This window comes from Ostrinia furnacalis, unplaced genomic scaffold (genome assembly GCF_004193835.3).
Source record: "Ostrinia furnacalis isolate ACB-3 unplaced genomic scaffold, ASM419383v2 OfSCF2693, whole genome shotgun sequence".
NCBI lineage: Eukaryota > Metazoa > Arthropoda > Insecta > Lepidoptera > Crambidae > Ostrinia > Ostrinia furnacalis.
In genome coordinates this window covers 28,784-56,444 of record NW_021132932.1, presented here as the reverse complement: position 1 = coordinate 56,444, position 27,661 = coordinate 28,784, and the positions used below count along the sequence as shown (strand labels likewise).

Genomic DNA, 27,661 nt, shown 5'->3' with positions numbered 1-27,661 from the left:
TGCGTTCTGAATGTTACTGAGCCTGCTAAGACACTCAGTTTCATGCCATCCTGCAAAAAAGAGGAACCTCATTGCTAATCCGTGTCTTTGGAACGTCAATAATATTCTGAGTTTATAATCGAATACTGTTTCTTTATGACATAGTGGGTACATTGTGTTAAATTGTAATATTAAAAAAAAATTCAAAAATTCGTGTTACACCTCATAAGTGAGTACCATGCTTAACATTAACCTACATCGAACTCCGAGCACCAAACCTTGTTTTTCCTTTTAATATTGTATTATTCTCTGATAATATTTTCATATTACCTGGACAGTCGTATTACGAACACCAATTACCTTTATTCATTTCTACAATGTTATTTTAAAATTCTGACTCTAGAACGCACAAATTTTTATTTAGTGTCTATTTCTGTGTAATTTTGCGTTTATAAAACAAGTGGGAGTATTTTAAATAATCTATCTTGGAAGCGTTAAATATTTATTTCGACTAGGAATTACTGTGCACGTTAAAACTTGTTGTACCTATATTTTTAATGGTGGTTTATTTTTATGCTGAATTTCACAAAATCTAAAGCTAAACACTATTTTATAAGAAGCCTTTCAGTTAAAACATAGATAAAGAATTTGGTATATTGTAAAGCGGTTCTATCATAGACACTGAGGAATAATACATTGAACTAGCTGATAATTTTCCAGTTTGCAAAATAAGTAGAGCTATTTATTGAAGCGGTTGTTCTCCCACATACGGCGCAGCTCCCGTCCATGTAATTTTCGCGTCTTGCCACCTGTAAGAGAAAAAGTAATAATAACGGACGATGGCTCTTCAAAATACACTCTACTTCTTTTTATCCTAGGTACCATTTTTTACACGACCGCACGTCATGATAAATACTGTAGCATCTATAGATGTAGGATTGTAGGTACCTAACTAATAGGGAAAACGTGCAACATGGAAGGCATTGGGGGAGGCCTATTTTCAGCAGTGGACGTCCTATGGCTAAGATGATGATGATGATGAACTAATAGGGGCGATTTTGCAACAATAATCTAGTCTATTGAGCTGTCCGTAACCACTCTTTTATCCCTTGACTTTGAACCAGGTTTCTGCTTTGAGGAGTTGTTAAGTGAAAATAATTACACAATCAATTATGACAGACAAACGTAAATTACAGTTTTTAACCGTTAAAATTCCACGGACAAGTTGTAACTCGTTTAGCGGCAGGTATGTATCGATCTGCGTTATCTGCCACATCCTCCGCAGGTGCGTGAAATGGGCGGGATAATAGTGTTGTTCGGTACTAATTTGTCGATAGTCGATAGTCGATTACTGTGTACATTTGTATCGTATTACGTCCGATTTTTCCTTTGATCCCTCGCGTTGTTATCTCGGGTGCAAAGAAGTAACCGCATGTGTGTGTGTATACTTTGACTGACACTATTATCTATATATATAAAAGAAAGTCGTGTTAGTTACTCCACTTATAACTCAAGAACGGCTGAACCGATTTAGCTGAAAATTGTCAGGGAGGTAGTTTAGAGCCAGGAAAAGGACATAGGATACTTTTTATCCCGTTATTTATTGCCATTAAGGCGGAACCAAGTTCGCCGGGTCAGCTAGTAATTACTAAAACTGTGAACGAAGAAAAGCCCGCTCAGTATTTATTTAACCAGTTAAATTAAATATTATGTGCAAGCTAAAAATTTTAAAAATATTTTTGGGCAGTCTTCCTGAAAAATACTTTCATTCTGTTTTTCCACAATTATGCATCTCGAAGTATCATATATCTTTTATCATGTAAGTAACTGTTTAACAAAGTTATAGTAGCATCGATAATTATCACCTTTTCTCTCCACTAGCGAGCTATAACAAAGCAACCCATAAATTGTGCACCATGTATATTTGTGTACTTTGTGTAGGTATGCGAACCTTTTATCAGAAAAAAAAAACTGAAAAAATCCCATTGTGTGGTTCGTAACGTTACGGAAACAATGGTATAAATAGTCGAATCAGTGTGTATTTAATGAAACACGTCTGACATTCTGCTAATAAAAAATATAGTGTATTATGTACAATTTGAAAACGTTGAAGTAAAACCCAATAAATTCTACGATTCGGAATATCAATTTGCATTGAATATTATGAGGCTATACCTAACAAGATGACCCTAATACCAAGACCGAAAATACGATTTCTGCTCCAGACAATTGAAATCAAAAAAACCAAGTCTCGCAACTCAGTTGTTCTACGGTAAAAAGTTGTGAGATCCATGTAATACCAAGTCCAGGCCAGGAAATCTTTAACGTTTTACATAAATTATTGACTTGGCCATCGCACTAAATAATTTAATTTACACGTGTTTTCATGCGATGGCCAAGTCAATATATTTATGTAAAACGTTAAAGATTTCCTGGCCTGGACTTGGTATTACATGGATCTCACAACTTTTTACCGTAGAACAACTGAGTTGCGAGACTTGGTTTTTTTGACAAGTATTGTTTTTGATGGGATCTCATTTCTTTTTGTATTTTGTAGACAGCAGTTATGTATCTAGAAAACTGGACCGAAATTGAAAAATTTTACTCGACTTGGCGGTTGCACTACCGTGCCCCCAAATATTTTAGTTTTTCCTTGATTCGTACACCAAACACTACTTATATTCCAAATTTGAAGCTTCTAGGTCTGCTAGAAGTGCCTTAGAGTTTTGATGATCGGTGAGTCAGTCAGTGAGTCAGTCAGTGAGTGACAAAATTAAGTAACTTTGACCCGTTATAATTCTTAAACTACTGGTTCAAATTGAATGAAATTTTAAATATACCGTGTCTTTACAATGCCTGCATAGCTAATGAAAATTCAGCCTTCTAGTTTTATCCACAACGAAGTTACAGGCGGTCGAAAATGGCCTGAATTGCTTCGAGAAAAGGATGGTATGGCCGTGCCGCTTTTTAGCTCGACTTGGTGGGGGCACTGCCGTGCCCCCAGATTTTTATTCTATCCAGTTACAACTTGACTTGTAAAACACCTAGTAAAGATGATTAGGTAGCTAGAAAACGTTTACTAACATTTTTGCGAATAAAAACTGTTGTTATAGTCGGATACAAATTGACATAGCTGCAAAAATAGCTATATTTACTGATGAGTCTATTAATTTTGTAAATTAATAGCACATTAAATAATTCCATACTTCTAACCAGCCAATCTGAAAATCCATGGGGTTCATCTATGTTTAGCTCTGATCATCCTGTGGCTGAAGTTATGATGATGAATGTATAAGTTAATCATCATACTTAATCAATAATTTTGCACAGTCTTACTTTCTCTGCTTGACCTGTGATTGACTGGTAGGGTATGCCCACCGGCATTAAGTTCGCTACTTGTACCAGGCGACGGTACATCAACGTTAAGAGTAGGCGCACACCGTTGATTTTTAGTTGGCCGATAGTTGTGCCCAATTTTAAATTGTATGAAGAATCGGCCAAATTGAATCGGCGTAGTGTGCGCACTCCCATACATGCCCATACTGATCAACTGCCCGACTAAACTATCGGCCAACGAAAAATCTACGGTGTGCGCCTGCTCTAACACTTTATGAGCGATTTGGCAGCAAAAATGTATAGCGTGATGTGCTGTCATCTAATAGAATAGACCTTTAATCATAACATTTATGTGCATACATCACCTTACGTGCAAAAAAAAAGATTAAAAATAAATACTTGGTATGGATGAGCTTTTCCAATGGAGTGGCACTGATGTCGTCATTCCTCAGGGTTCCCATGTCATCATGGGCACGAGTGTCCACGTTAAGAAGGACATTACAGCCTCCGCAGGTGTAGTACTGGATATCAAATCTGAAACACGTTATAAACGCTATAATATATGTAGTACTTGGAAATATAAATAAAACCTTAACTTTTATGCATTTATTCAACTACACTCGGCATCAAATAAATCGCATCTCTCGCGACAAGCACTTATCAAACGTATTCATCCCCACTTCCCACCAACATTGGTACCATTTGAAAGCCTAGTTCTAAACTTAATTTCATTAAAGGAAAGGTTTTTACCCCAAGAATGTGTCTTTACAAGGATCCAGAGTCACTTCTTAAAAAAATTGGTAGTTACGCTATAGCCATTTTTTATAAAACTGTTAAGTTAGGATTAATCGCTATCCATCTGTTAAAGAGGACACGTGAGATCTTTATTTGGTTTTATAACCATAAAAATTGGTCAAATTGATCCCAGAGGTGAGCCCAAAATGAGGTCTATTTTCAAGTCACATTTATGGTATATATGTTAATAATTTATTTAGAAATGATTTTTTTTTTCTTTAAGGATATTTATTGGGCTTTCAAATAACACCAATATTGTTGGGGTACCATAATTGTGTCAGAAGAAATCTTTAAAGTTCGCGTCGCGGAAGGTGCGGTTTATTTGATGTTGAGTGTATTTGATCGAATTAGAAATGAGGAGATCCGTAGGAGAACCAGAGTGACTGACATAGCCCGCAGAATCGCTAAAATCAAGTGGCAGTGGGCGGGGCACATAGCTCGAAGAGCTGATGGCCGCTGGGGCAGGAAAGTTCTTGAGTGGCGACCACGAGCCGGAAGACGTAGCGTGGGCAGGCCTCCCACTAGGTGGACCGACGATCTGGTGAAGGTCGCGGGAGGTGCCTGGATGCGAGCGGCGCAGGACCGGTCTTTGTGGAAATCCTTGGGAGGCCTTTGTCCAGCAGTGGACGTCTTTCGGCTAAAACGAACGAACAAACGATTCAACTATTGCAACAAATACAGTTTTAACGTATTGACTGAATTGATACTGCGGTAGTGAAACGGTCATTATTATAGCTTAACTCATGAAATTATGAAAGTCTAAACTATTATGATTATAATAATTTTCGCTTGGCAACCAAAAGTTTTTGTACCTTCTCTCTGCGTGGTAGTTTCTCAGTAGTTCTCGATTAGTGTTGAATAGAACACCAAAATGGCCGGAGCAGCTTGTCACCTTCAATATAAGAAGTTTTCTGTAACTACTGTTTACGTCATAACTGCAAAATAAAATGTGCAACGACAGACGATTTTTGGAACTACTTCTTTACTTTTGTTATATTACAATTTGTCTTTTCTTACTGCCTGACTCCAAAAAAGAGACTTGCCGCATCGCATCGAATTTTTTAACTTATTCTTACCCAGATAGGCAGAGCCGGAGTCTTCAACCTCGAACCTGGATACTGTTTGTTCAAATTGACCTTCCCAGACTCGTCGCCTCCATACCACACCAACAATCCCACAGGACTTCTGGAGAGCACGCCGAATTGTGGGAGGGCCTATAATTCAAATTTATCATCATCATCATTTCAGCCACAGGACGTCCACTGCTGAACATAGGCCTCCCCCAATGATTTCCACGTCGCTTAGTAGCGGCTTGCATCCAGCGCCTCCCTGCTATCTTTATAGTACGCCAATGGGGCAGCAAGGTTCTGGAGTTGACGCCACTTACCGGAAAACTTAGCGTGGGATAAGGTGGACTGACGAACTCAATTCAAATTCAAAATTCAAAAAGGATTATTCTGTATCTTATTTCTATTAATATCGTATATAAGCTAGACAGTGGGCCTATAAAGAGAACGTAACAGAACGTGAAATTAGTATATTTATGTTACACGTCCTTTTTACGTGATCAACGTGAGCTCTGTCACGCAAACGTGTTTTGTATTATAAGAGTAATACATAAATACTATTAATTGAAGTATATTTTTGCTATTTACTATCGTTACGTACTTGAACCTGAAATGAGTCTATGTGATAGACGTGTCTAACGTGAGCTTTTAGTCACGTACTCGTGTTTTGTGTAATATAATATTTAAACATATTTTTGATACGAGTATTTACTATTTATAGAAAAAAGTGTTTGGGAGTTCATGAATATTATTACGCTATTATTTACATAGGTTCATAAATTAGATAAATATTTATTGGTCAAACATTGCGTTTTGAATTATACAAAGTTATAGGTGTAATATAACATTAGAAGAGTAAATAATAATATCTGTTCAAAATATGTATTAAAAACGTTATATTAAAATTCAATTAAAAGTAGGCAAGGGCAACTACTGCTGGAATAATAAATCTGTTTCGTTGGTTTATAAAATAAATTGCTTCATAATTGCGTAGCTCTACAATACTCTACATTGATAGCTTAATTAATTTCAGTTTCATGAATGTACACATACATAACTGCCGTTATAATACGAATGACGACAGTTTTATGAGCCTGTGATCGATGTACATGGACTGTCAATTTGGTACAGCCACATCTCGTTTTCAGTACTACAACTCCTGCATAACCAAGATTTACAGTTTGACCGCCAAAATAGCCTAACCACTTAACCAGTGACGGTTCAATTAGTAGGCTATCGGTAATTCAAAGAGGCTGATTGATCTTGGAATTAGCAAGGAATTTAATCTAAATAATGGTTTGGTAGTTACAAAAAACGACATACGAACTCCAGTTCGACTAACCTCCAGGTTACTGCTAACGACTTCTACTAACTTTGATGATGAGGATCAAAATATTGTGTAAATTAAACAAACTATTTTGTATTAAGCTAATCTGGTTTGTCGCCTCGTAAGTCACTTATATGTGTAATCAGTAACCAAAAAAATTTTAGTATAGAAGGGTAAAGCGGAAAACAGATGAGATGACGGAGTAGATACACCTTTAGAGATCATTTATAGTTCTTGCAACTCACAAATGCGAGTGAGCTTTACTTGTGTGTGTACGTGTACATGCACATAACGATATTGTCATGTCTTTCAAAACTTTAAAAGAACTCGGCTTCGTGAATTGACACAACTATTATTTATTGATATTTAAGTAAAATAAAATTATGTTTCTAAAACTTCTAAAATAACTTACGTAATGATCCTCATCGCCCACGTACAGCACTCCATTGTGCAAGTAGGGTGTCGCTCTACCGGTCAGCAGTAGAGTGACGACGTTCAGAGACCCCTCCACTTGGGCAGACACCAGGTGGCTCAGCTTGCCGTCCAGGTCTTTCTTGATGCTGATTCAAGAATATAAAAGAAACAAAACTAAATATAAAGTTTATAAAGTACTAATAATCTTTTTTTTTTAAAAGCAAGATTTTTTTTTGATAAGAAGAGACAATGCATGCGCAGTTCTATTAATTTTCTCGAAGCACTTTGTTTTATTGTTGTACAGTTATGTTTCACAAGACCAGGACTACCAGGAAACTCAATTCTTAGAATACATAATGATGGTAATAGAGTAAGTAGGTACTTATTAAAAATGCCAAATTTCAAATGTATTAGGATTTTTTTTGCATTCAAAACTCTAGCTCCTAATACCTCTGGAAACTTGAACATTCGACTTTCATTTACCAGGCGACTTCGTTGACGAATAATTTTTTTACCTACATTCTCCAGATAACTAACAATTAATGCGTAAAAATAAGCTTTTTCCTATATTAAACTTTTTGGTGAGACCAGAGCTAGTTAAAATTAAATAGATTTCAACCTTTTACCTAACAAATAATATTTCATTCAAAATTACTCGTACAATAATTAGATTAACCTTTTCCCTTTATAACCGAGTAAGCTATCTCCAGTTATAAATTTATTTCTAAAATACCAAACTCCAAATTGTTATCTAATCAGCTGTTTTAATAAGGGAAGTTATTATAATAAATTCCTAACAAAATTCAACGATCAAAGTTCAAAGGTCACGTACAAAAGATTCGTACAACAAGAGTTATTACAGAAAGAAAGTAAACTACAATGAGTTAGTAGACTCACTTAATTTACATTTCTTTTCAAAATCAAAAATCAAATCAAATCAACAATATTTTAGTTATTCAATGTTGACCACTGGTGGCACTTATGAACGTCAAACACATTTAAAAAATGGTAGCTTAAGGGACATTTTACATGACGTCTCCTTATCTTTTGGGCCCTACAGTTCTTATGTTTTGTTTTGTAAGCTATTTTATTGTAATTAGAAAGTAACCTGCTAGCACTATAAATAACAACGAATAAACGACGGATTAGCAAGCTGAAGTGGCAATGGGCTTATCAGGGCACATAGTACGCAGAACTGACGGCCGATGGGACAGCAAGGTTCTGGAGTGGAGGCCACGTATCGGAAAACGCAGCGTGGGACTTTCACCCACAAGGTGGACCGTTCGTTCGTTTCAGCCGAAAGACGTGCACTGCTGGACAAAGGCCTCCCTCAAGGACTCCCAGGACCGACAAAGTGGACCGACGACCTCATAAAGGTGCAAAGCAGGAAGGCCAGTCATTATGAGAATCATTGGGGGAGGCCTATTTTCAGCAGTGGATGTGGCTGAAATGGTAATAATGAGGATGAAACAGTTGGGACAATATATCAGCTGGTGCTAAAAGAAGAAGTGACGGAAGAATCATCAGTCATCTTTCGGGACTATTCCCACCTCTCGTTCCCACCACTGCAACTACTGTGTAGCCAGGATCTACAGCTTGACCGCCACAAAAACCCAACCAATAAAGGTCAAGTTTGTCCCGGGGGAAAGTTAAACTGTCATTGGACTCGCAGCGAAATTAATCAGAAGAACATAGGAGGAGTACGAAAGTAAGGTTCGACTTCCCTCCATTGCAAAGCGGATGACAGGTCACCTTTACCAGCATCTTGTTTATTACAAGAAATACGTATCATTTACACGATAATTGACGCTCCTCGACTGTTATAGTCTAATTTTTTATTAAAATAAATAGACAACAAAATTGCTTGGCTGAGATACTGAGTATTGCTCTATTGTATTCGTATCTTTAGTTACTTAATTACTTAGTTATATCCAAATCACGAAGGTATTTATTTTATTTTACACGAGCGACTTTCATGGACATTGTTTTAATAATTTACTCTTTCGTTTGTTGCCGGTGTAAATGACAAATTAATTTCACGTTAACGGAATACTCGCTTGATTACATTCCTTTTGCTTAAAGTACAAAATTAGATTCGGTGAACTAGTTGTTAATCATTATTGAATAATTATTTTCCTAAAGTGAAACGTTGTACGTATTATGTACTTACTTCTCAATGCCTCTAGAAAGAATAACGGAGTAAAGAAGAAGCAGCGCTCCTGATCCTTCTTCGGTTTGGAACTGAAATAATAAAAAAAGCTAATGAAAATAATCTATTCCAGATCATAAACATAGACGCTTTGTTGTTATTGCTTTATTAAACTCTTTAAAGTTCTCAAACAACTGACATTTTTTTTTGTTACCTACAACAAAATGACAATTCCCTCAACTATCACTAATAGTTGAGGGAGTTGTCCTAGATGTAGTACAACAACTATTCTAGTAGCTAAATGATTTCAAGAAGTAATGTTTGCTTTATTCATCTTGCTAATTTTTACTCGATAATTATGTTTTAAATAATGGAAAAGTTTTATGGAATTTACTCCGGAATGTTAATGAATTTTTTTTTTATCTTACCAGATACAGGTACCGCTTGATAAATATTTGAAGGTCCTCCAAGTTCTTCAGCTCGAACAAGTGCAGCTTGGAAAACAATTATTGTTGAATTAACCTAAAAATACATAACCTTAATGAACTTTAATGTAACATTAGAGTTTTATACTCGCTGTTAATTGTATGCAATGATTTAAAATATAGACTATCTGGTGAAGAAGATATTGATATTCACCAGATGATTGAAATTTAAACAGACTATATTCGTAAACCTTATTGGTTCTTCTAATTTTTTAATGATTTTCAATACTTATTAAGCAAAACATTGCAAGCGTCAGACTGATGAGTCTGATGACCTCGCTGCAGGCCCGCCACACGGCTTCCTCTTGACGCTTCTTTGAATGGTCGAGTTTGAAGTATACACCCAGAGTGGAATACGATAGTATTAGCTACCTTCTCAGTGATCCCATCCTGGTAGTACTGCGAGCTGTGTTGCACATAAATGGTCTCGCTGGGCAGCGTGACGATGGCCTTCGGTTCGGTGCCCGCTTGAGGGTTGAAGCCACCTGCGCAACGCCAGATGACCTCGCTACAGGCCCTCCACACGGATTCCTCTTGACGCTCCTCGGAGGGGCGGAGGTAGCTTGGGGAGGAAAATAAGGAGATCAGTCAAATAAAGTAATTTAAAAATTCAACACAGTCATATTGAAACATTTTCAAAGCTTTTGCCCATGGCTTCACTCATGGGAATTTCAGTCCTAATAGGCTCAGTGATTTAAACGCAAAAAGATAAGATACAGTTAGCTATTTTCACATTATTAATAGCTTGAATGGATGGATGAATGTGGCGACGATAGCTTAACCATGTCGGCATCCGACTGCTGATTAGAGGGTTGGTAGTTCGATTCCTTTCAACCGCTGGACTTTTGTGATACTCTCTTGCAAGAATTAATAAATTATTACCTTAGCTGCAAGAGTTAAGCATTTGCTCACTAAAAATTACCGATAAAAAAGTAAAGTAAAAAATATTTGACAAAATGTAAATACTCAAATCCATGATATTTCTCTTGTAAATAAACACAAACATTTACGTGCATTTACATTTTACAGCATTGACAGAAAAATTCTGAATTCGAATTCCCAAAAACAAATGACAAACCGCTTCGAACAAACGGTCGCCGAACTATCGCGTAAGACCGAACATGTCGTTCGCATAAAATACAGCCCGATTGCACTGGTCATAATTTAAATAAACACGGGGGAATGGTTAGACCATAAAGTGGCCCGTTTTAAGTAAAATATCGTCGGATGGTGCATGGTTCAGATTTATGCTGAGGCACGCCGGCGTGAGAGTTATGATCGGCATTTTGAGGCGGTAGTGTGCCTGCGCTTCTGGGGCTGTATGTTGGGGCACGATAAAAAAATGATGCGAGCTAGGCTTTTATCGTAAAGCTGTCCACATGTGTTGGAAAAATGCTTGATAAGCAGAAAGCTTACAAGTTTGCCTTTATATGCAGGGTGGCAGAATTAGATTCCTGAACAATGTTCTGGAAGTAAACTAGGCTAATATTATACTAAATTCTGTCAGAAGGTAATGATAAGACGCGTGTTTGGGAATTCACCGATATCTTTGGATTTTATTGATGAAACTGTATACTTTGCCCTAGCAGTAGTACTCGTAGTCGAGAAAATTATAGAAAAAGCTCTTAAAATGTTATGTAATTTTTTTACTATTAGTCTAGGCGCAGACCATTGATTTTTCGTCGGCTGATAGTTGGGCCCGATTCTAATTTGTATGGAGAATCGGCCGATAACAAATCGGTGTAATGTGCGCACTTCCATACATGTCCATACTGTGATCAACTGCCCGATTAAACTATCGGCTTACTCGTAAATCATCTTGGTTCAATAATAAAACTCCAGTGTTAAAACAACTAAGGAATGTAATTCTCGTTACTCTTAATAGGCTCACTATACACTTTAGCATGGTTCGGAACTTGCATCATTTGTTATAGCCAGAGGTATGAGTCTGAAAGCGAACGCTTGTAATTTTTATACTGACTGAACTCCATCAGGCGTAACACGTTGACATTCAGCTCGGCCTTAAACTATAGGAAATAAGAGCTATTTTAGAAATGAAACAGAAGGCTTGACCTGCACAACAATATTGCCTTTGCAAATATTGTCGTTGTGAAACTAGTTTAGCTACAAATGGATTTGAAACGTGATTCAAATGGTTTGGAATAGTTTGTGGTGATGATTCGTTTGTTTTATTTGTCGGCTTTTGTTTACATTACTTATTTGTCATGTTGAATTTAATTTATTTGCCTTTGACGACAAGTACAGTCGGGTTTTGTTGTTGAATTTTCCAATTTTATTTTATTCGATCATCAGAAACAGTTGCATTCGTTGTGGAAATCAGCAGTACTAGTTTTTATTGCTCTTAAATGCTTCAAAGGGTGAGTGAAATACAATTGAAAATATCAACATTTTTGTTTTGTTTAGTAATTTTTACAATATTTCAGCACGGGGTGGCAAGTATTACACGTCGCAAGCAAACTGTTTTGGAAAGGTCTCAGACTCCGTATTGGTGTGATACGTCGATACTTGAAAAGTGTAAGTACATACAGACATATCAATAAAGGTCGTGTTCTGTGTTGAATTTAGATGGGATATTTGATTTTTTCACTTTTTCAGGATTCATAATCATCAAGTAATTGGTCTCTACTGTCGGAGTACGAGCCTCTCTAATTTACCAGAGGCAAATAAAGGACTTCGCCTCTTTCCACGCAGGCCAGACGAGTTAAAGAGGTTTGATGTTTATACATTTTTCCCACAATCGCCACTTTAAAATCCACGAGCAGAGAGATCCTCTGCTGCAAGCAAATAATCTTGCGGTTAACGAAGTAAGTTATTAATATTTATGGAATAAGACACAGTAGATTAAAAAGTAATAGACAGTAAATTAAAAAGCCATAAAATATCTCACGTCTCCGGCGGCAAGGAGTTCTTAGCGCCCTTCGTCTGGGGCCGCGAATCGAACAGCAGCCACTTGATGATGTGCGCTTGCAGAGCCGATAGAAGTGATCTTGCTCCATTACGGGGCGCGGCCAGACCGTAAGCCAGTGGTTGTTCTGGAGACCTCATGGTTAGAGGTGTCCTCATCCATTCCCCTCGGGGAGGGCAGGCTGCAGTGCCGAAGGAGATGAGGCGAAGTTCCTAGGAAGATAAAAAAATATACAATAGGTGGCATAAATAACAATAGAGAGAGACTGTTTTTCTTTTAAGTAGGTACCTACCTACTAAGAATGTTTAATTTCATTTTCCAATTTTAGTGTGAATAAATAATAATAATAATAAAAAAAATCTTTATTGAATAACTTATTTGTCAGTTTAAACTCTAGAGTCTTAGAGATTAGCCTAGGCTAATCTTATGCTACAAAAGGTAAAATTATACATGTGCCTGAATTACTATGAGACTTCAGTTAAGGTGGCAGTTCGCATCGCGACAGAGACAGGAGACCGAGACGCGAGACTGAGACGGGAGACCGCGAGCGTTACTTGACTTTAGACAATGTATAAGCAACAGTTCGCAAGCGAGACAGAGACAGACAGGTCGTGGCCTAGTATAACGGTCGCGGTCTCCCGTCTCGGTCTCGTGTCTCGGTCTCCTGTCTCTGTCGCGGTGCGAACCGCCACTTTTAATTTTCATTAAAATAAAATGTGCTTTCTATCAGACGATGCATTTTTGTTGCAAAATTGCTCTTATCACAACTACGTAACCTTATTGTTGACGTGCCGTCATCAGTACCTCTAGTACGAAAAACTTTCGAGTTCGTTTCGTTTGCGTATTCAAAGTGTCATCGAAAAATTTTGTATGAAAAATTAAACAGCGCCCCCTATATTATAGCCGCCCTAGGGGGCGCTGTTTAATTTTTCATACAAAATTTTTCGATGACACTTTGAATACGCAACGAAACGAACTCGAAAGTTTTTCCTACTAGAGGTACTGTACTGTCTATAAATTAGTAAATACCTACACAAAAGTATTCCATCTAATGTTTAACAGCAGTTAAATAAAATTCACTGCGAATTTCCTACATAATTAACATTAAAATTGGCTAATTGATTGCATAATAATTTGTCGTTCATACTCGTACGTAGACTATTTATTATGTACAAGAACTTACGATCGCCTCCTCTTCAGTGATCGGCGTTCCCCCGACGACCGCCGGTTTCACACCCGCCAGCAACTTGCTCCGGGCGTAGAGAACTCTCTCTGGAAAGATAGGAGAAACTTTGGTTAATCTTTGTATGGTTCATTATAACTTACCTAAAATCATAGTTATCCATATCATAAACTAGTTTTGTAGAAAACATTCTTCGTGGAAAAAGTTGCGTCTTATTTTTCATATGAGTAACTCGAACGCATGATGTTTGTTACCTATGTTTTAAAACGTTCTTCTGTTACGAGTAAAAGTATTTATTCACTCGTCGTGTGTATGTACCCCGAAGCACACACGGAGTATCGAATCTATTAATACTCTTTAATATTATGGTAAAATTGTGAATTTATTGCATTCTTATTATTTACAAATGGAGACGTGAAAATTATTGTATTGTGTGAAAATTCGAGGGCGGAGAGCGGTAGCGAAAACAAAAGAGTAACGATATTGGTCGTCGAGAAAAAGAACGTGGTTTCTTGGTGGCCAGTGTTGCGTGGCCAAGGAGGCGGCCGTCTGCAGCCGCAACAAATGTTTTAGTAGAAAAATAAACACACGTTTTTGAAAACAGGTTTTGAATGTAATGCACATTGCACACGTCAACAAAAGAGTTTTAGCTCTTCCAGCCCCGCGAATGGAGACAATAGAAATCAATTGTTACGCGGTCTTAAGCAACCGCTTGGGGTTTGATGGGCTAAAAATGTTTTAGCTAAATCATGACCAACATTATGGTGGCATGTATGGGTATAACACGTAACTCAGTGGGTGCCTGAAGTCAAAATAAATCTTTTTTTAACCGACTTCAAAAAAGGAGGAGGTTATATGTTCGACTGTATGTATGTTTTTTTTTTTTTTCTATGTATGTTCACCGATTACTCCGTCAATTGTGGACCGATTTTCAAAATTCTTTTTTTGTTCGATAGGGTACACTTCTGAGGTGGTCCCATTGTCACCAAGTCAGGATCTGATGATGGGATCCTAGGGAAATCGACTGCAACCTTCAAATTTTATAGGCACGTATATCGTTTTTCAAACATTTTCTTAAGTTATTCAAGTATTTGCTCATGGAAATCATCATCTCAAATTCATGAGCTGATGATAGAAAGTAAAACTCCTTAATGCTTAGGAGTAGGAGGATAATTCTTTTAATTTTATAGATAAGTATAGTTTCTAAAGTTATTCAAGTGTTTGCATCAGATAGCCATCATCTCATCACGATGAACTGGTCATGGTAGGTACAACTCCTTAACGCTTAGGAGTTGTAGGATAATTCATTAAATATTATAGGTACAAATAGCCTAACAGTTGTATTCTTTCATGTTTTTAAGGTGGGCTGACGGTTTAAGGTCTTTTTAGGTTGCCGATATGGTAACCTGTATTTTGTAGGGAATATTATTTTACACTTGACATTAAGAATATACTGCCTACCTTCAGTGGTAACACCAAGGTAATAATTAGTTAACTAAAAAGCAAGAAATAAGTTAATTTTTATAAAAAAAAATAAAACCGACTCCAAAAAACATACACTAAAAAGTAGAAAAATAATCACTAATTACTTATTTATTAGGACGAATTAATATTTATGTATACCATGATTGATACTTTTGGAGTCGGTGCCAAGATTATGAAACGTGTGAAGTTTGCCTGCACCGACTCCAAAAGTATCAATCATGGTATACATAAATATTAATTCGTCCTAATAAATAAGTAATTAGTGATTATTTTTCTACTTTTTAGTGTATGTTTTTTGGAGTCGGTTTTTTTATTTGTTTATACTATTTAAATAGTACGTCAAACGTCAACGAGATTTAAAATATAATATGCTTCAGATTTGTATGCTCTGTCACCTAATAATTATGTAAAAGTCACACCTCCCGTGCCGGTTCCATACCTCAGTCACTGAGTTAAACGCTGGACCTATTAATAAGCTGATTTTTCCGAGTTAATAACAATATAGGAATCCCTGATAATCAGCCACTGGCTAATCCAGCGCCTTTTGCAATCCACCCGGACTATTTACTGTTGATTTTACATAAATTTATCAAAAAATAACCAGATATATAAAAAGAGAAACTGACTGCCTGACTTACAACAGTATTTTTAACCAACTTCAACAAAAGGAGGAGGTTCTAAATTCGGTTGGTATATTTTTTTTCTATGTATGTTACACCGATCCGATTACGCCGAGATTTCTGATCCGATACTTATTCGACGCGAAATGCACAAACTTTTTCACCACCAATTTTTCACTGTCACTTATCAAAGCAACCAACTCTGGTTCTAATACAATTTCCCGATAACAACGAGCGTACAAGCACATGCAGGTCCTCCAAATCTGTCGCCCTCAGCTACCGTATTGTGGAGCTACAATGGCGTCCAATTTGCCTCGAAAACCAACGAGTTTGCATTACGATCATAAGTAGTTGTATGTGAGAACAAGAAGTATTTTTGTTTGCTAAAATAAGAAATAAACATGTTTTTCAATAAGAATGCATAACAATGCAATCATGATTTTTAATATTCTGTACGAGTGTTTGTCTAACAGAATCAGCTTAGTAAAGTCGGAGGATTGACGATCTGCGACTACTACCTACTGATTTAGGTATAAAAAATTTACACAATAACATTTTTAACAAGACAAAAACAATAGTAGGTAGGGAATACTGTGAGAGGTATCCGCTAAGTATTTATCGTGACATGCTCGAAATGGCATATCAAAAAGCTGGTCTTTCGTAGACACCCTTGTTATTGGCATTGAGCATCCTTTCGAGAAAACACCGATGATGATTAAGTTACAATAAAAGTACTAATTATCAAATTCTACACGTTTGTCTACACACTACAAATACAATGCGATTTTTCGAACCATAAAACTCCTCTTGCGACGTACCCAGTACACTTTTCCGCAACATCACTACAACTCTCTAAATAGTGTAATCACGGCACTTTTTAATACTAAAAAATATGACGAGTTTTTAAAGAATTCTAAGAAAAATTCCGTAACCCGAAAGTAAAGTTCAGTCACTCCAGATAGTGTGGAAGAGTTTTTAAACTTCTCAAGTAATACACTTTTAATGACTTCGACAAAGTTGGTAACTAAGCCATTTTGTATCTCGAAAGTATTAGAGGAAAATAATGATCCTTTCAAGAATATTTTGAGGTTTACTTTTACTGTTATTAAAGTCTTACGTAGGTAAATATATACCTACTGATATTATAAAGCCGAAGAGTTTGTTTGCTTAGACGCGCTAATCTCAGAAAATTCTGGCCCGATTTGAAAAAATATTTTTGTGTTGGATAGCTCATTTATTGAGGAAAGCTTTAAGCTATATAACATCACCCTACAGGCAATAGGGGTGGAGCAATAAAGAAAAATGTTGCAAAAACGGGAAAAAATATTCAAACTATTTTCAAGCGTACGAAGTCGCGGGCACAGCTAGTCATTTATAACCCTAGTCATTATATTCACTCTCTAAAACTTCTGTAATCGTGTTTACAAAATGTTTTCTAACTGAATGATCCTTAAAAGTTGTTAGTTGTTGCTACGGTATTCAAAGTTGCATTTCAAGAGTCGTAACTTTAAAATTCACAACGAGTACGAAACGCCAAGCCGGATGCGAACTTAAGGCAGTTTTCAGTTGAAACAAAACGGCTTCCCACTACTGCGTCGACGTGTGAAATGTGCGCTGCATCACAATCAGGGTTTGTAGAACTATCGATAGTTTTAGTATCGATACTTGACCTCGTAAAATATTAAGGCTGGGTTACACCATTTTACTTTAATTTTAGCACACGTCAAAAATCAGATTTTCATATAAAAAATCACGCGCGCGGACGCGTTCGCGTTGTCAGTGTGAAGTGCCGCGTGTTTTCTATACAAACTGAGGTACTTGCATGCAATGATTAAGTGTGATAACCGCCTTAGTAAATTTTTAATCAATAGTACAGTCAGCGTCAAATATTTCGTGACACCCAAAGTGGCCAAAAAGTTGACAACACAACCTTAATATTCAAGATGTAGTAAAAACGTGTTGCGAAGTTATTGCTTACTTTGGATGTCACGAACTGAAATAAAGATTAAATTAGTTTGAGCTTTTTATTTTTAGTAAGTATTATATAGAAATGCGTAGTTTCTCCAGTATGTTTTTTTTTTTCATGAAGCTAGGTCAGGTATACCGATATTTGAAGATTTTCTAACTGGCCCTTTTTCTTGACGGTCTAGCGTACCTATCTATTAACTATCGATACTATTACTTTTGTCTTTACTACCGACAGTCTATCGATAAAAACCAATCACAACTATTCGTGACTTCGCATCGTCTATCGAGTGTGAAGCGATCACGGAACCGCCCGAAATCACTTTAGTTTAGTCGCATTCCAATCACTGAATCGATCTGCGAGCATTTTTCTTATCTTATCTTTCTTGGAAGGTTTGATCTAAACTAACCGATGGATCGCAAATAACGCCACGTTCACACTATCGACTATCGACACTTTTGACCCATTTCCATTCTGAAGCTATATTAATTACAATACTCAATAAACGTTTTTTAATGCTGAATCGCGACTCTACATGGATTAAGTTTGGCGAAGGGACGTAAAAATAAAAAACTGGACAGAGGAAAATATTACCAAAATCTAATTTTACAGTGAATTAAAAACTCACTCAGATTTTAGAACTAGAAGCTAGAAGTGATGAAAAATCATAACCCTTCTTCTTCTTCTTCTGGTAGCGCCTAAGTACGTGTGAGTGGTATGAGTCAGATTTAACGCCAATTCACCTTGCACATGTATAAGTGGGGTTTGCATTCGATTCCCGGCGTCTGCCACTGAGTTTGAACGCTTCTTTGATAAAGCGCTCTCACGTGCGTTGGTTTACTATTAGGTAGGTATGTGGAATATAGACTTCCATTATAAATGGTGTATGATTCTACACAATGATGACTTTATTCCACCAAATTATTATGACGATGTTTAAAATGTTATTTGATTAAGTGATTAATAGAATTTATCTGTATTTTAGTTCATAAATACTGACTGGAGTTTTTGCTTTGGCACAAAAATATTCGTTTCTTCGCTTTTAGCAATTTTTAATAATCATTTTTGTGTCAAAATAAATCTTAATTTTGTTTATGAATAACAATGATTCACAAACGCACACGTTTAAAATAACAAAATCTAATTTCAGATTAAGAAATTTCTGTTATGGTACTAGGTAAAACACAAAAGCTTACTCATTCTTCCTAAACCAGTAACTTATAGAAAAGTAGGCAAGTCTTTCACCCTGTTGTAACCGAAAGACTGAACCAAAACACATCAATCCTTTCAACACTAGCACAAAATAGAAACAAACACTAAACACAATCTACCAAGCAAAGGCTTCTATAAACTTATTACTTTTAAACATAACTGCTAGCTTAATCCTTCGAAGGAAGCCAGTCCACAGTAAAACGCCTTCCCACTGCCGAGGTGAAGTGTGGAGTGTGCACAGCTATATATTCGTGACTATGGTCTATTGAAGTGAATTCAATGCGTTTGAACACTGACTGAAATCCACTTTAGTATTATGGTTGATTGAATGGCATAGTTACAGGTTACGACGTTTTGTCACCTTGGAAAAGCTCAAGAAAGAAAATTGAGATGTAAATATAAGCTTTGATGTAATATTTGGTTTTGATCTATTTAGAATTTATGCCGTTTCTTTCATCCTGGTTATTATTGGCATAGCTCAATACCCGAATCTTTTGAGAGTTTTAAGTGGCTTATTAAAAATATGCACGTAACTGCTTGCCGAAAATTTCAGTTTCTTGAGTAGTGCATTCGCTGTAGACTATGGTGACAGGCAAACTTAAGAGTACCTGCTTATCGAATATTTGGTGAAGCCATAAATCGTAAATTGGTAATTAAAATAAACAAAATGGTCTTGTTTTTTCACAATGTGACCATGCAATGCAAATGCAATCTATGATGGACGCACTTGCCTAAATCGCACCATTGAAAGCAGGCAAGGAATTCTACTCTTTGGCTGTTGCCCATTATAAAAGATTCAATTGCATTATGATGTACTAAGTTTTTATTCGAAGATAGAAAATCTATGCCGGTTAATACAGTAAAATAGAATTCATTGATATGTACTTATCGTCTATCGAAGTAGTTAATAATCTCAATTCAATCATTATACTCGTAATTTTACGCTCCAAAATAACATGGAAAGCATTGGGGGAGGCCTATGTTCAGTAGTGGACGTCCTGTGACTGAGATGATGATAATGATGATGACTACAAAATATTGTAGCCCTTGAAATCAATAATTATTTAGCTTGAACATTTTTAACAGAAGCGCTCACCGCAAACTCTTCAGCTGGACAGATCTCTCTGTGATATAAATCGTCATAACCTTTCATTTATTCACACAACTTTTCATATAAGCACTCGCGCCAAACTTCGACATTTTGGGAACTAAAGTAATACCTACTTGGAACCACGACAAGAAACTTGTTCGATAACTTATAAAATATTATAAAAAGTATTTTTAGACTATACACTATACATACCTTCTACATGGGCTGGAGGCCCATTTCGCACTAGACGGTTCATATCTAAAAACTTTTTAACACTTTAAATACCACTATAATTTAGTAAATTAACTTCTGACTCTACCAGACTTGTACCAGTTACGAATAGAAAAACAAAGCAATTTAATACTATTTTCAGTATTTAGTTGAAAATTGAAGCGACAATAACTGCATCAACGTCAACCAATCTAATTTCGCTAAATCGAATATCACTGCAAATGTCCATCAAGCCTGCAATCAAATTCGCCACTTTATTTTCAGTTGGATGCTTCGAAAGTGAACCCTATAGCTGGTACGATAAGGTGTAAGAATGTGCACTGATGGTGGTCTTGACACCACACGTCAAACCCCCAAGGTGGTTGTTTGAAAATGCTTGTTGCAAGTTGCAACTATGCATAGTTGTAGACATGCAGTTGCCATGTTGATGTGTAACGTGCACGTGTTAAATAAAACCTACGGCGGAGACGGCTGTACTGGCTCGGGTGATTCTGGCAGCAAATCAAGGTCTTTGCCAATCTTCATTCGAATTCGAATTTTAAACGAACCGATGCTCAATTGTTTTAGGTATACAAGTTCAAGAACAAAACAAGCTGTTTTACCGAATAGTTTTTATGGTGTGCCAAGTAAACAGTTCTTACTTAACACAGCAGGTGGGTTAATTGATCGAAATTAAGAAACAGAACTACCTGCGTTAAAAGCAATTCGGATTGGTAAAATGTTCACCACATTTAACAGAACAGGGAAAATTAATTTCAATCTTGACTATCATATTATAAGAGTCTTGACATGTAATTTATTCACTGAGTACAAGCAGTTTAACCTAAAACGTCCATCAGAAATAGCAAAATTGTGTCTACACTACGAGAACTATAATAATTTTTAACTAAATGTTGTACTATCAACAAAGACAAGTTACATTTTATGGAAGTACGATGTTAGGATATTGACAAAGTTACTTGTAGAAGAAAGCAAAAATAATGTCGTCATATTGCAAGATTCATAATAAAATATAGTCTCTCCAAAATAATAAATCCCCCGTCAGTGGTTAACACGAACCGATAAACCATACGTAATAAAACTAATAAATCCACCTCCATGCTTGCCCGTTACGTCACGTTTGGCAGATTAAAGACATGCCACCTTCCGACCTTATAGGAAATTAATCTTTTATTTTTAGATCTAACCACTGCGAGAAGAAAGCAGCCAGTCTAAAGCCCGGTTTCCAAAGCGGAGAGAAGAGGTGATGTAAGTGAGGCGAATAACAATATCTGATTGGTCATTCAAGCACATCTGCTCTCCGTGAAAACCAGGCCTTAGTTTGTAAAAAAATATTTTATAGTTTACGCATTCATAACTATATTGAGTATATTACGAGTCGAGTATACTGCATCTTAACAAAAAAAAAACACTATTTAACAATGTAATTACGAGTATTATTAAAATTTAAACTCATCATCATTAGATTTAATTGTTGCTCGTTCTTTTCATTTACACATGGGCATAGCTGGGCACCGTTAATCAAATAGTTAACTTCGTTAATCGTTAAACCGTTAATAAAAAAATTAACTTCGTTAAACGTTAAAACGTTACATTTCGCAAGATTTAACGCAAGTTAACGTTAATCGTTAATCCGTTAACACATGATAATAAAACGAAAAAAATAATTGTATGCAAGGTTCAAATTATTTCGAAAGCTTGTATCGCGCATGGAATTTATTCCTCTTTTATGTTTGCGCTACAAGTTTTCGAAATTATTTGAACCTTGCATAAGTACAATTATTTTTTTCGTTTTAGTACAACTGTATTTCAGAATAAAAGCTTGTTTTTAAAAAAGTTTTTTAATTATTATAATTTTATTTGACACTTTTTACTTGTATCTCAATCTCAGAGCCTTGGTTCAATTACAATACAATTTAGCACCAAAGTGCTCGAAAAGACAAATCCAGCAAACCCAAACTCTATGAGTTTCCACCGTTTCGATTAGGAATTCCTATGGCCACCTCCTGACTCCATCACCAGGACCCTGGACATCATCTAGTACTAAAGTGCTCGAAAAGACAAATCCAACGAACCCAAATTCGATGCGATGCCGCCGTTTCATTTAGGAGTTCCTATGGCCACCTCATGACTCCATCATCAGACCAGCTCAATGGTACCATAACATTGCATTGTCATCGTACTTACATAAGTATACCAAATTTCAGCTCAATCGGTTGAGGAAAACTGGTCCTAAATTCAGTTGCAAGAGTTGTCCCACACATACTAACAAGTGTCGTTTGTGATCTGATTACAAAAACTGTTGTTTTGGGTTCTGGAAGTTCTGGAAGCCCGAACGTACTTTTTTCAGCGTGCCTGCTGTATATTTTTGGTAAATAGTAGGTACTGGATTAACGATTAACGGACTTAGGATAATTTAACGGAAGTTAACGAGTCCGTTAACATTTTTTAAAGTTAACTTAAAAGTTAATCCGTTAATAGAAATGTTAACTTCGTTAATTAACGATTAACGGATTAACGAGTTAATGCCCAGCTATGCACATGGGCATCTCTACTTCATTCACACTGACGATTTGAAAGCACTATTTTTAATAGTCCATGCAAATTAAGAAATGTTGACTGACTTAAACATTAAATTTTATTTGAAAGGGAAACTAACTATAGGCTAATAGCTTTCAACTCGGTAAATAAATAGGCTGAATCACTTTTACTGTGACTTGACACTTGCGGTGCAAAGTTCGTGTGTACCCGCAATAATGTGTGGCGGCCATATTTCAAAATGGCGTCGGGTTCGATTTTAAAAAGACCGTTATTTGGAATTGTTTTCCAGTTAGATTTAGGTATTTTATTGAGGTTCGTGTGATTTTGATTTCTACGAGTATTTAGCGGAGGTTTTGAACTTTATAAAAACAAACTTTAATTTACTGATATCACTATAAAAATTAATATTAACTCACTAACAATTATTGTTTTGAAACACTCACCAAATTTTTTGGTATTCACATCTGTCATGTTTCCAAAGCAAACAGAACTGAAACTGCAACGCAGCCTAAACTTCGTTAACCTTACCCCAATGGATAACACCTTCTGAGAAACATTACGAACTTAAACGATGACTTAACGCTGCTTTAAACTGTTGTTAGCACTTTCGTCAAGCCTTGAGATTTAGGCGGAATCGATGAACTTTTAATTAATCGGTTCACTTACGTATTTTGAATTAACTGTGTATTAACTCACCGGCGTCCATTCAAAATATCACAAATTGTTGCTTTTACTCGTATTATTGTTATGTACCTAAAAGCAATAAGCTACTGAAAAGTTTCATGAAAGTCCGTTTAATAGTTTTTGCGTGTAAAACATATTATTATCCATCCATCCTCACAAACTTTCACAGTTATTATATTATTTGATATTAGAGGAGGAAAAACTTTCTGAGCAACGCTATAGGTACAAAATATGATACTCCTACAGAAATAAAGAAAAAAAAAAGGTTTTTATATTTATGTCACGCGTCTTTCTTAAAAGTTAAATTCTTTGAATCTTTTCTTCGTAGATACGAGTAAATATTTCCTTATTTTTAAAGACAAAACAACACAGCTTGCAGAATTCGCAATAAACTGGGTTCAAAGATCCCGTTACGTAACAAAAAAGTCAAAGCATCGTGCTTCATTTTCTGTGAATGAACATGTCTTGCAATAATAACTTCACCTGTGCTTGCGACTTGACGTGAAAGAAAGATGGGGCGTTATTAGAGTTGGGGAGAGAACAGACTATCAAACTCTAAATGTGACCAAAAACATTTTTTTTATCCCATCAGTGCAATGCAATGATGACATTGACCAATTGACAATAGTTTTTTTTATTTATTAGAAATAATAATGGCAGGTTGAATCAACAAGAAGGTTTTAGTTTATCAATCATAATAATCTTCTTGACAAGATAAATCGTCAAACAACTTTGATCTGTGTGCCTACCATGAGTTTACGTTAGGTGAGCTCGCTAGCGATTACGTCAAAAAATTCTATGAAAATTTTATTTCTTGAAAGTAGACGCTAGGGGCGCTGCACAATATGTCATACATTTAAATGTCATTTTTTTACGCAGTCGCTAGCGAGCACACCTAACGTAAACTCATGGTAGGCACACTGAATAATTTTGAACTTTACTGACGAACAGTTAAAGATTATTTTCTCTTACTCGAGATTATTCTGTAACATAGTTTCAAAAGGTAATATGTGCTCGCGATTCGTTGAAGGAATCAATTTGAAAACTGACGAACCTTTTCATTCCGTGACTGTACATTAAGCCGCGGGAAAAATTTAGTGTTGTTTTTAAATTAAATTACATCCTTAGATTGAGGGAAAATTCAATTTTTTCTTAACATAAACTTTCAAATCTCTACATTTTACGGTGTGCACGTCCCCTAATCCTTTCACTTGCCAGTTGACACGAGCCACCAACTTTATTCATTTGCCTCACGTGTAGACTTGCCGTGAGGGTGACTTACTTTTTACTGGTAAAGTGCATTCGTGAAAGCACAGAGATGGACGAGCAGTGGTCTCTACTGGCCTCTTGAATCAATTTGCAGCAGGAAAAGCCAATGATATTAATAAGGAAGGTTTGAATGCCTGCGAGATAGTGTAGTTAAGGCGATTAGAGTCCTTAATGACCTTGGGCGTTTGACCTTCATGCTCATTTGACGCAGATCAAGGACTTTAATCGCCTTAAGTAAAGAAAATAGTTATTTAAAAATAATGATCTTGAAGGCAGACGGTAATAGAGAAAAATCTGGCATTTGGAAATAGTTTAATATTGGAGCAAGAAAGGTGAACAAAAGTCGTGGCTTTGCGTTCTTTCTGAGATATAGAGTCGATTACATCAAACATTATCATGTAGAAACATTATCATGTGCCTACTAATATTACACAAAATTGGCAATAATTAAAATTGATTACTAAGCTGTCTCAACGCATTTCATAGAATGTTTTACAATGATATATCGCTTTAGGACTTAGAGCCTAAAAAAACACTTAAAATATTGACAAAATGTGAAAAAAGTTAAAAAATTCCAAAAAATAATCAATCGCTGCAATTTCATATCTTGCGCCGACCAAATGCGCTGGTGCATTCATCAAACTAATTGACAAGATAAGCAAAACTCGGAACAGTGGTGCTAATTCCAAATACCGGTTCCGTATTTTTGGATCATCTGTCACTGTCACTCATGCCAGCATTGCGCTTTGAGTGAGAAAGAGAGAATCGAAAATGTAGACAACGTTTTCCGAATAGGCGTAATCTTGATGTTTGATATTTGAATCAACATTTTGTGTTGAAGCTTTTTTTAGGCAGTAGTGGTTAATCTCTTGAAAGTTTCACATGAATAGTTCTTTTTAAAAAACATACACGATGACTAATTGATACAATACGTGTCTAAAAACCAATTTCAAGTATCAAGACCATTCTAGCTCAACTGTATAGTCACACCTGCTTTGAAGGTCAATAACAAACGTTTCATGGAAGAACCGCACCATCACTGAAAGGTATTCACTATTGAGTTCTTAAAAACGATTAACAAGAGCTGTGCTTACTTATTACTCAGCTTGAAAGGAAAATAATGTGTTCATTTTGTTAGGTTGAGCATTTTGTGATTGTTTGTGATCGCTTGAGTAAACGCGTGTATTTCTCAAGGACATAACTCTGCATTATTTTCAAGGGCCAAATATTACAATATTGAACCAAAAAACACGAACTGGTGAACGTGAAAGCTAGTAAGATTAATAATATGAAAGCAGGCAGGTACTGTGTCTATTAATAAATAAATTACGTGAGTAATTGGTTAGAATATTATTTTTAGTTTTAAAATCTCTGAAGCACAAGCTAAACCTATTTCAGACTAAAAAAGACTGAATAAAGTAAAAAATAGGGTTAAAGAGTATTTTATAATATTTTGCTATTTTAGTAGGTATATCAAAAAATGACCTTTTATTAAAGTGTTTTTTTTTACTTAAGTTATTTTTAACTTAAGTTAAAATTCCTATTAACTTAAACTTACCTTCACTGCTCCTCCCCAAATCAGGAGACAACAGAAGGAGTCGTTTGTCAAACATTCCTGTCTCTTTCTTTACTTCTTTCACCAACTTTATCTTCGCATAGTCCACATTGTCTGGGTTCGTCGGGGTTTTGTTGTAAACTAAGAACTTCGTGAGTTGATCCATTTTACGCAATTTAGTTTTGGTTTATTCACTTTGCTCTAAACTTTTTATTTGCCACGCTTTTGATTTCAGTTTGACCTTCGAACGTTTGATCACAAACACTGTCCTATTGTCAATAAACTCAACATTAGCAGCAGTAGTTACTTTTTAGATGCAACGTGCTACTTCAAAGCTCGAAAAAAAAATTCACAAAATCACTGACCAACAAAACTTCTTCAAACTTCACACATAAATCAAAATGTATTATACAGACGACATCAAATCAAGCCAAACTGTAATACCTTGCAATCTTAACAGGTATTATTTTGCAGCAATAGCATGATGTGATGACGGCTGTTAAAATGATAATACTGTGTTAACTTTACGGGCACAAGCAACCGAGTAATCCTCAAACGCCTACGGTACGCGAAGTTATGCAAATCGTAATTCAGGTGGCGTGAACTAACGCCGATGAAGCCCCCTCGTCCTCACATACCGAATGAGTATCAGCGGTTATAGTGACAGTATTTCCCTTTGCAACACTTCGCACTAATGCTTGAGCTTCTTCAGTTTAAAAACAGTTACGTCTATGCAAAGTGCTTGTGTGGGCACCACACACGACTCTTAATCTACATTTAACATCAGGTTGGGTTTTCTCAGAAAGTTCAATCCATGATCTAATTTTTATTTAAGGAGCATGACATGTGGGATACTTTTGGGTAAAATGTTAAACTCACTTAACTTAAAACCTTCATATTCAAAATGTCCCTTGTCTTTTTTTCTGTTCTATTGTGATCATAATTACATAACTTCCTAAAGCCGGATATCAGGTAAGTAATTTGCTATGCAAAAAAGTATAGCAAACATACAGACGAACCTAATAAATAACAAAATACTAATCATATAAAGACACTGCTGGTATTGATCATAATTTAACAACATTAATGATGTGAATAATAGGCCCATTTAGTCAGGTTAGATACTAATTCAATTATGTTTGACGAAAGTCCAAAATTATTAATTGAATTCCTCCAAACGTATGCGTTCAGCCTATTTGCTGCGCCTAGCAAACAGCGTTCCTATCGCGCGAATATTTTGCATGTTTGTGCGGATCACTAATCTGTTACACATTCAACCTTGTGTCTACACCTGTATAACTGTGTATAACAGTCAAATGTGTTGGATAAGGATGTCGGAAATTTGAA

The 27,661-nt window shown here is 36.1% G+C and overlaps 1 protein-coding gene across 3 annotated transcripts; it reads right to left on the bottom strand.

The window, feature by feature from the left end:
* Positions 1 to 699: 699 nt before the first annotated feature.
* On the bottom strand, positions 700 to 26,506 carry LOC114356157 (inactive ubiquitin carboxyl-terminal hydrolase MINDY-4B). Of its 3 annotated transcripts, none has more exons than XM_028309271.1 (11): positions 26,318 to 26,506; positions 13,662 to 13,750; positions 12,461 to 12,690; positions 9,925 to 10,114; positions 9,496 to 9,561; positions 9,089 to 9,159; positions 6,917 to 7,064; positions 5,187 to 5,324; positions 4,923 to 5,002; positions 3,715 to 3,849; positions 700 to 788 (listed from the first exon to the last, which is right to left on the bottom strand). In XM_028309271.1, the coding sequence occupies exons 1-11, from the start codon at positions 26,478 to 26,480 to the stop codon at positions 722 to 724; spliced, it is 1,377 nt and encodes a 458-aa protein (XP_028165072.1). In that variant the 5' UTR covers positions 26,481 to 26,506; the 3' UTR covers positions 700 to 721. The 3 variants fall into 3 exon arrangements, with proteins under 3 accessions (XP_028165072.1, XP_028165073.1, XP_028165074.1); XM_028309272.1 differs by lacking the exon at positions 26,318 to 26,506 and adding an exon at positions 20,248 to 20,615; XM_028309273.1 differs by lacking the exon at positions 26,318 to 26,506 and adding an exon at positions 19,092 to 19,163.
* Positions 26,507 to 27,661: the final 1,155 nt, after the last annotated feature.

Coding starts and splice junctions, on each gene's coding strand:
- LOC114356157 (XM_028309271.1), bottom strand. CDS start 26,480: ATGGATCAACTCACGAAGTTCTTAGTTTACAACAAAACCCCGACGAAC. Junction 9,160..9,495: donor TCAAGCGGTACCTGTATCTG/GTAAGATAAAAA, acceptor TTATTATTTCAG/TTCCAAACCGAAGAAGGATC. Junction 7,065..9,088: donor CTTTCTAGAGGCATTGAGAA/GTAAGTACATAA, acceptor TTCTTGAATCAG/CATCAAGAAAGACCTGGACG.